The sequence below is a fragment of the Mchenga conophoros genome, linkage group LG17, assembly GCF_057382185.1.
Source record: "Mchenga conophoros isolate Kocher_MC1m ecotype Shallow Benthic linkage group LG17, M_conophoros_male_GT1.1, whole genome shotgun sequence".
In the NCBI taxonomy this organism is placed as follows: Eukaryota; Metazoa; Chordata; class Actinopteri; order Cichliformes; family Cichlidae; genus Mchenga; species Mchenga conophoros.
In genome coordinates this window covers 7,778,853-7,788,503 of record NC_140542.1, presented here as the reverse complement: position 1 = coordinate 7,788,503, position 9,651 = coordinate 7,778,853, and the positions used below count along the sequence as shown (strand labels likewise).

General features: G+C 41.2%; 1 protein-coding gene across 1 annotated transcript; it reads right to left on the bottom strand.

The window, feature by feature from the left end:
• Positions 1 to 804: 804 nt before the first annotated feature.
• Positions 805 to 4,969, bottom strand: dmrt2b (doublesex and mab-3 related transcription factor 2b). The gene is made up of 3 exons (XM_085251693.1): positions 4,024 to 4,969; positions 2,804 to 2,906; positions 805 to 1,990 (listed from the first exon to the last, which is right to left on the bottom strand). Exons 1-3 carry the CDS (start codon positions 4,381 to 4,383, stop codon positions 1,140 to 1,142), a joined length of 1,314 nt encoding a protein of 437 aa, XP_085107819.1. The 5' UTR covers positions 4,384 to 4,969; the 3' UTR covers positions 805 to 1,139.
• Between the last annotated feature and the right edge of the window lie 4,682 nt (positions 4,970 to 9,651).

Here is a 9,651-nt window from a genome sequence, read left to right as displayed (position 1 = left end):
AGGCTCTGCGCTATCACCGCTGTGTTGACGCCACAAGGTCCCGAGTTGTCAAAAGTATCTGACCTCCATCTCTGCGAGATTACAGAGCAGAACAAAAAAAAACTGGAGAAGAGAAAGAAGTAAAAACCGGATATAGATCAAATGCGTGTTCAAACAAACTCGGCTGGCGTCAGGCTCAGCATACAATAAAGAACAATGTCGCCTAGGCAACACTGGCAGCCTCCCAGTCAACCTTTTGGTGAGCATTTCCCATATCCCCTCAGTCTGCTGGTGTGATGAAATGATACTGTGTGAAATATTGAACCGCGTGCTGTGTGATCAATATTTATACAGTCATAATGTCAGAATGGCAACATGTATTCCATCTGAAGAACTACAAAGCTTATCAAATGCTGATAAATATTTAAAGCACATTGCATTTAGTCTTTGGTGAAAAAAAAGGAGTAGATAAATATTAAGTTGTTTATGAAAGTCTTTGTGCTTTAACTGTCTCCTTGACAAACAACCAGCTTCACCTGGTGCTCTATTTCTGAGCAGCAGCACCTTGTTTAGACCCTAAACAGCCCTGTGAGAGCACCAGAGAAATCAGCCAGGGACATCTGCACTGCAAGTTAAAAATCAGAGCATCGAGTAAGGAATGGGCACAAGTTCAACAAGCACTTGAGTTTTTCATTGGCTTTGTTTTATGTCTGTATTGTGTATTTCTTCTGAGGATAAAGACAATAAAGCGTGACTGATGAAAGACAGTCCAGACAGAGTGGTTCAGTAGATTTTTATGGCACTACTGACATGGGATGATAAAAAAAGAAAACACTTTTTCAAAGTATGCATGGTGCAAGATGTAATTAGCCCAGAATGGAAATACAAATATGGTATTGTAGCACATATACATATCTTTTAGCTTTACTTTTTTCAATAGATAAAATATAGTAAAATAACTTTTCATGGAAATAAAAAACACAAACACTGTGATTTTACTCTATAGAAATAGTTTTTAAAAAAATCTCTCACTTTTGGCACTTTACAGAATAGCGTTTCCAAACCTGTACCATAAAATCAATTTTTGTAATTATATTCAGACAGTTCAGGTTGGGTTGTGCATAATAAAGTATGCACTATACTCTGCTTGCAGTTGTCTGTCAGGCCCTCAGCAAAGCCTCTACAGAAAAAGGTAATGGCCTCACAGCCGGAGTCCTGATTGAGCCGCCGTGAGGGCTCTTAACAGAGTCGGCATGAGGAGCTGCCTGGGCGGCAGGAGTGTCTGAGCTCCAGCTCTTAGCTGTCAAAGGTCTGGGATCAAAAGTCCTGCTGGGTGCGCTGATGTCTGGCTGACCCAGGACACTCTGATCTGATGCAGAAATAGCAAGTGTGACTGTTGAAGAGCCATTTGAGTCCATTATTTCTGCTCGTTTTGAAGGGGATTTGACAGGAATAGCACATGACATGGCCTTGCCATCATTTCGGAGTCTTTGTATGGATGTCGAAGGAATGACCTCTGCTTGTTTTGTCTTCTCGCTGTCTTTCCATCCATTCTGCACCTCCTTCTCCTGCCTGCTTTGCTGGGAGCTCTGACATAACAAGAAGTCATTATAGTCATTTCCTGTGGAGTACCTGCTCTTCAGGGGTAAAAACTGATAAAGCTGGAAGTCACACTCATAAAAGGGCTTGTATCTGCACAGGGGCACATAGCTAGATTGCCCTTCAGTTGTGGGATCCTTGCTGGGTGGGCAGCAGTGGAGACCAGGGGAGATGGGCAAGGGGGGAGGGTGAAGCATAGGAAGGAGGGCCGAGGGGGGGAAAAGGTCGTTCTGCAGCTCCCTCTGTCTCAGTTCATGCTCCAGCATCACATTTTCCAGCTCTTTGTCTGCAAACGCTCGTCTCTTCCTCATCCGGGCGCTGATGGAGGGGCACATAAAGTGTGTTTGGTCACGTTGCGTCTGCTTCGACCAGCAAGGGGTGTCGTCCTCTGGAGGCACAGCAGGTTTGATCCCTGAACGTGGGAGCAAAGCCACATATTGCCATTACACATTTGTTTATGCAGTCAATTTATGGATAATGATATTGTTCCGACCAATTAATTGCTGTGTTTATGTCTGAGCACTTTGTTGTTTATTATTTTAATAATGCAGTTGGTTAGCCGCGTCACTGTTGCTTTACTGAGAGCGCAGGGAAGACAGAGAGGGCTATAAAGAAGACAAAGCCTCCAGCAAGTCTTGACTGCAAGCCAGCAGGTAATAATGCACACAGTGTATTACAATAATGGCCTGTTGTTATGAAATAGTGACGTCTCGATGATGGGGGGTTTGTTTGGATAAATGAAGTGTGTCTAGCCAAACTAAGAAGGAATACCCGTGGCACACTGACTACAAAAGGACCTGCAAATGCTAATGCAATTACACGTTTCTACACAGGGGCTGCAAATGTCACTGAGAAGGTCACTGTCACCATTTGGGGACAAATATACATTTATTTGGGGGAAAAAGCTGTTTCCCACAATGCCAGTTAGAGTTAAAATTGAGTTTCTACTGGTTAAAGCTGGAGGAAACCTACAGGGAAACTACGTCTGCACAATTTTATTTCTCTTCCAGCTTTGACAGGACGTTCAAAAGCTTTACCATGTCAGCACAGAGCAGGTGAATGATGATATGCTCCATGGAAAGCTTAATTTATGATGTTGCATGAACCTAAATATCATTAAATCAAAAGCAGAAGTTGTCTACACGTAAAGATTCATTCATGTACAGAACATGAAAAGCTGGGAATAAAGCAAGACGCGATAAAGGAGACGCTAATTAAACTTCACCCTGCAGGATGCTCTTGGCCACGATGCTCGACTCGGCCGCTCTGGTGTAACACTGATATGCCGTTCTGCGCAGTGGAGCTGCACACCTGACCCCCTTCTTGCCCTGAGAGAAACATATGAATGGGAATAAGACATTTGGACACAATTATCTTACAGTCAGACGTTCACAAGGTAATTAAAGGAAAATAGTACATGATGTAAGAGGCAAGGAGAATCTCTGGGATTAAAACTAAAGACAGAGAGAATTTGCCCTTTTAACTCCAGCATTACTGCTATTACTAGGATTGCTAACTATGTGGAATTGGTATGCTATTTTGCGCAAAGAAGCACTCAAGTACCCAGTTGTATCTATAGCTGCTATTTATAAAATCCATTATTATACCATATGTATATAATTAGTTTAAACTGATTTTTTTAAGGAGGATTTAGAATTTTGTCTGCAGTAATAAAATCAACATAATTTTCCCTATAAATGCCAAATTAGCAAAGTAAGGCACTCATTATTCTATGGGATTTTATTATTATTATCATTATATTACCTCATTTGCTTCTTTTCATTTCTGCACTTTTCTTTTTATTTGTGATATAACCCACTGAGCTGGTTTCTTATATTTCTTTTCTGTCATCCTAATGAGCACTTGACGCTCTCTCTTTAAAGCTCAAACCACTCATTCAAATTAGAAACAAAACAGGGCTTAAATGTTTCAAATTTGAGCATATAAATGCTGTTACATGAAAACAATGTAAGCATTTAAAATATAAAAGATATAGTTCTGCACGTTCATCGAGATTTTAAAAAGTTGTCCCTTGCTCGATATATAATTATTGTATCGAGTGAAAAAGTAAGCAGTAGTGCTATCTCTACAACACAGACTGTGAACTGTTTTTTTCTAAACGACTTAATAAAATGTATTATATGCCCCTTGTGTTTCTATAGAAACAGATACAGGGACGCTTATCCAAAGGTGATATTAAAACGTGTTGTCACCCTCACTGCCTCAGACTCATCCTCAGCTTTTCTAGTCCAGACGATCAGAACCAATTTTTGGGGAGCTTTCCTACTGATTTTGCCCTTTCATCAACCATACACTGTGCGTACTTGCTCCATAATAATCATCTACAGGATGCCATGGATACGTTTTTGTTTGTTTGTTTTATTTGTTTTTGGTTGCCCCCCCTATCTTTCTTCTTTCACTGACCTGCCCCTGTGCTCGTCTCACCTCCGCAGCCTGCTGCCGTCTGAGAGCGACCTGCGCCGCCATGACGCGCTGGCGCTCCACCACCAGCAGGCAGCAGGCACAGCGGCAGTCCCTCCAGCGGCAAAAGCGTTTGTGGCCTTTCAGACAAGAAACGACGCCGTGGTTTCGACAGCGGGCGCATTTTGGACTGCGAGTCATCTTGCGCGGCTTCATCTGGGGCTGCTGCTGCTGCTGTCCCTCCGGGAACAGAACCACTTTATTTTCTCCTCTATCCCTGGGACATCCGTCAGGCCTTGTCACATCAAAAACTTCTTCAGATTTTAGTTCCTCAAGTTTTACTGTGGTCTCCGGCTGCAGGCCTCCTCCCAGCTGAGCGGACATCTATGACTAATACTGAGGGAGTTCCGCTGCGAATCTGCTTTCCTGGTGCTTGACTGAGTTAACCTTTACGCAAATGGTTAAACAGGATTCTCGAGGCACAATACAATGCAGCTCAGTTTCAACAGGATGGTGTTTAAATAGAAATCTTCCAATATATATGTAACAATTCAATCAGGATAATTACACGTAAACAGAAACAGAACAGCTCCTTCCTAAACGAGCAAACAAAAAAGAGAGAGAGAAAAAAAACGAGGCCCCTGGTTTGGAGTGGCTGTGCGCAAAGCTTTACAGAAAACTCATTCCTACAGCACCAAGGCATGTGCCGAGGTGTCCTGCACCAACCCTACTGCTACTGCCGCATGACACTGTTTTCGGGGTGGAAACTTTACAGCCTACCGCCAGACGTTTGAAATGTTAAGCCTTTGCTCAGCTGCTCTCTGACGCCGTTTCCAAGAAGAAGCAGAGAGGAGACCGGGCCACAATGCCGAGCTCCTGGCGCGGGACTCATCCGCAAAGATTTCGGGGAAGCCCAATCTACAGCAAAAGCGTTTCCCTCTCCCTATAAACGCCTATACCTGCCCTGCCCTGCCCACCTTCCAAGCTGTTCTCATCTTTCAGGAGAGATTTTGGCAACTTGCCTGATCATCTTGAGCATCTTGCCGCTCGGCGCAAGATCTCAGTTTATGTCCGGAAAATATGTTTTTTAGCATAAATGTCCGACGCCTTTCATTAGTAAATTCTAACATATAGATGGGTTAGGTGGTGGATTTAATATAAAATATACAATAAGGTCACGTGCAGTTAGTGGTGCATGTGGAAGCTGTTATGTTTCACCAGACTTCTACAATATGGGCTAATTGCGCACGCGCCTCCGGGAGAGTAGGCTGAGAGAGTGAAACAAGAAGAATGACATTTTCATATTACCAAGGAGTCATCTTCATATTCACATTTATTCATAAAAATAATTCAATGATTTAATGGTTCTCTTGATGTTAGGCTCATTTACCATTTCTGACTCTAAATCAGAATAATCTAAAATTAAAAAAAATTTAATGCAAAAATATTCCCTCTCAGTAAGGGTTGAGTAAATGTGTAGATAAGTGTTTTAACATTGGTTTAACGAGGGGAAATTAATCTCATTGTCATATTTTTGAGAATTAATATGGTTTCGTATATTTTATTATGATGTCAACATCAGTAAATGCTGTTGCATTTGCCAATGAGTTGTCACGAATAGTGCATGATTTAAATGAAAGCTGGAGAGCCTCCTTCCTCTGATTTAGCGCTCAGTTTGAAAAGAGCTCCTTGTCTGCATGGGTACCACACACTCTGCTAAAATGCTATGAAAAGCCTGCTCCCTACTGGAGGCGCTCTGCAATTACACCCGGGGCAATTTTGGAATTTCTTGGTCATTTGACATCTTTGTTGTCTCTGCATCAGCTGACAATGACAATTTTTAAATTCTCTTAAAAATCTCTCTCTCTCTCAGATAGATAGATAGATAGATAGATAGATAGATAGATAGATAGATAGATAGATAGATAGATAGATAGATAGATAGATAGATAGATAGATAGATATTCAAAAATTCAAAATATAAGTAGATTTTTTTTTCCATGCCATGTCTTAGTCTCAGCGTTTCAGATGGGAAAGGGCCAGTCATCTTTGGTCTTGATTCTAGATTTAGACAAAGCCAGATGTGCTCAGTCAGGAGATTGTAGTTGTGAGCTCATAAAGGGCCAAAAGATCAGATGATAAAGCTACTGGTAAGAGCCACCTGAGCCCAACATAGGAAAATCAAATATTTAATAACAAAAATGTAGGACTGCAGCAGACATTGTGATGATCTAACATTTTGTCGTGTCAATAAGCAGCAATCTGGAGCTCAGCCACAGTGGACAAATGTGTTACAGTAAGTCATAAACATATTTTTCAGTCCATCAGCACCTTTTAAAAGACATGTTGTTCCCAAAATAGTGAAATATTTGACAATAATTGACATTTGACTATGCACAATACATCAATAAGCAATAAATCACTTTACATTTATTAAAAAACAAAAATATAAGATGTACATAAGTCACAACTTTTACCATGACACTCAAAATTGAGCTCAGGTGCATCCTGTTTCCAACGATCACTTGACACATGTTTTTACAATTTGACTGAAATCCACCTGTGATAAAATCAGTGTATTGGAGATGGTTTGGAAAGCCACACAGCTGTCTATATAAGTACCATAGCTGACAGTGCATGTCAGAGCCCAAACCAAGCCATAAAATCCAAGGAATGGGCCGCAGATTTCCAAGCTAGCATTGTATCAAGGCACAGATCTGGGGAAAGGCGCAGAAAAATATATGCAGTATTGTAAAGTTCCCAACAAATACAGTGACTGACCTCCATCATCTGTAAAAATGTTAGGAATCATTTGGACTTTTCCCCAGAGATGGTCAACCGACCATACTGAACAAACATGATAGAAGGGTGACCGAGAACATGATGGTCACTCTGACAGCTCCAACATTGTCTGGTGGAGAGGAGAACCTTCCAGCAGGACAACTGTTTCTGCAGCACTCGGCCAATCAGGCCTGTATGGTAGAGTGGGCAGACGGAAGCCACTCCTCAGCAAAAAGCACACGACATCCCACCTGGAGTTTGCCAAAAGGCACCTGAAGGACTCTCAGACCATAAGAAACGAAATTCTCTGGTGTGATGAAACAAAAATTGAACTCTTTGGCTTGAATGCCAAACATCACATCTCAAGGAAACAAGGCACCACACATCACCTGGCCAATACCATCCCTACAGTGAAGCATGGTGGTGGCAGCATCGTGCTGTGGGGATGTTTTTGGGAGCAGGAACTCAGAGACCAGTGAGGGCTGAGGGAAAGATGTATGTACAGAAACATCCTTGATGATAACCTGCTCCAGAGCATTCTGGAACTTGGGCTCTGGTAAAGGGTCATCTTCCAACAGGACAACAGCCCTAAGCACACAGCCCAGATAACAAAGGAGTGACTTTAAGACCACTCTGTGAATGTTCTTGAGTGGACCAGCCAGATTTGAATCTAACTGAAGATCTTTGGAAATGTCTGTGCATTGATGCTCCCTATCCAACCTGATGTAGCTCGAGAGGTTCTGCGTAGGAGAAATTGGCCAAAAATAGACGTGCCAAGCTTGTAGGGTGTCTACAACTGAGCTCAGTTTATAAATACTTGTGTAAATGTTATATTTCAGTTTTTTATTTTTAATAAATTTGCGAGAATTTCAAGCAATTTTTTCACTTTGTCATTATGGGCTTTTGTGTGAAAAGGGTTGAGGTAAAAAATGAATTGAATTCATTTCAGAATAAGGCCGTAAAATGATGCACTGTGCATCAAGTGATTATACACATCTATGTGAGATAAAAAGCATCAGCCATGGTGACCCCATGTGTATCAAAGAAAGCTCACAAAGAACAAAAGGAAGGTCATATCAAAGAAAGCTGGTCCCTAGAGGCCGCAGCACTCGGGGGAACTGCTGGTGTCCAAGTGGCTTTCAAAATACTGAAGTAGGTTTCTTCAAAAGGAAAATAAATGAAAACTGTGAAAACTGCATAAATGTTTCATGTGATGTGCCACTTAATTGATAAGTCTAAGAAAAAGATCAAGCAAATAAGATAAAATGTCAAAACAATACAGGGGAATACATTACAATAAGCCCTTTGGTTCTTCTGAATGTTGCACAAAATTCAGCAAGTATTCTTCTGATATATTCTTTTTTTCCCCTGACTTCACCATCATGTGAATACACATACTAGCTGCTACACCTTTGACAAGAATGACATATTTTACATATCTGAAAATGAAGGAATAACAAAAACAGCAGCAGTTATAGAACATCCCCCAAAAATGGGCAATTTTTTACATATTTGAAATGTTCGCTCTTACAGTGAGAGCAGCAGACCATATGAATCAGATGGACAACCATTTTTTTCAACTTAAGTCACTTTGCCAACCTACTTAAAAATAAATAAACAATGCTAGACTAATACACTCAGATAAATGTAGCTTCAGTGATTAAAGTACAAAACCATACTCTTAGACTGCAGAGGCAAAGCAAGAGAGACGTTTTCTCTAGGTACAGAAGTTAATCAGTGAACTGACAATGCATTTGAACAGCTACAATATGCTCAAAACTTTTCCATTTGTTTTGCAATTTTTGAGTAGCTGTCTAATGACCTCTTTTTAGTTTCTAAGATAGACAAGGGGTACTTCCCAAAGTCTGACCTGCACAGACCCAACCGCTCTGTGTCCTCCTCAGTCATGTTGGTTACTCTCATTGCTGCAGAAGCACTAAAATACTGTGAACTGAATAAACTGAGCTCATACTGCAATAACCTACTGGTGATATGGGCGATTACATTTTTTATTATCAAACTGTGTAAATTAGTGTAACTTATGGTTAAAATGCATCACAATAAGCTGAGGAATCACAGTGACTTTATTGGTCAGGCCTGGACCACAGAGATCCGCCCATAAAGTTTAATATAACATTTCAGCACAGAGATTTCTTTGAATAGAAATCTCTAAAAGCACCAAATGATGCATATGAGCATGGATCATACATAATATTTTAAATGTTTTGTGTTCAAAGCAGGAAGAGACTGTCTTCATGTATTGAATGAAACCAAATCTTGAGAGCAGAAGAAGAAGAAGGACGCTGCAACAACTTCTTTGAAATCTTAGTACCATATATCGAACTCACAAAATGTTATACTGTAGCACAAACCTTCTAATTTATTTCTTTTTTAAATTTTTTTCCATGGATAAAACACAACATTGCTACCTCTGCTACACAAAAGCTCTAAATTTTCTGGGAGATGAGAACAGACCAGAAATGGATAGATGGGTTAAAGGGCACAGTTGCTTGGTAGATAATTGGTGGGACATGCACGCTGTGGTACGGTATGTCCCTGGAAAACAGGTAAGTGCTCCCCTTATTAATATCATCAGCTCTGCTGCTGCCTGCAATGGAGTGCGCTTCTCAAAGCCCCTTGACTTTCAGAAAAATTGACTGTCATCAGCTGTGACATGGTGCTCTGGCATTCCAGTCACATGCCCTCCTCCTCCTCCATGCACTCTCTAAAGTGTCCTGCGGTTGTACTGAGAGTTGTGCTCTTCTGGTTCCATTTTCATAGCAGCAATGGAGTTTGACAGACTCCTTGGCTCCCACCATTCGACCTGCCAGCCTGTCCTCTCCCTCTATGACTGACACCCTCAATCAGCTT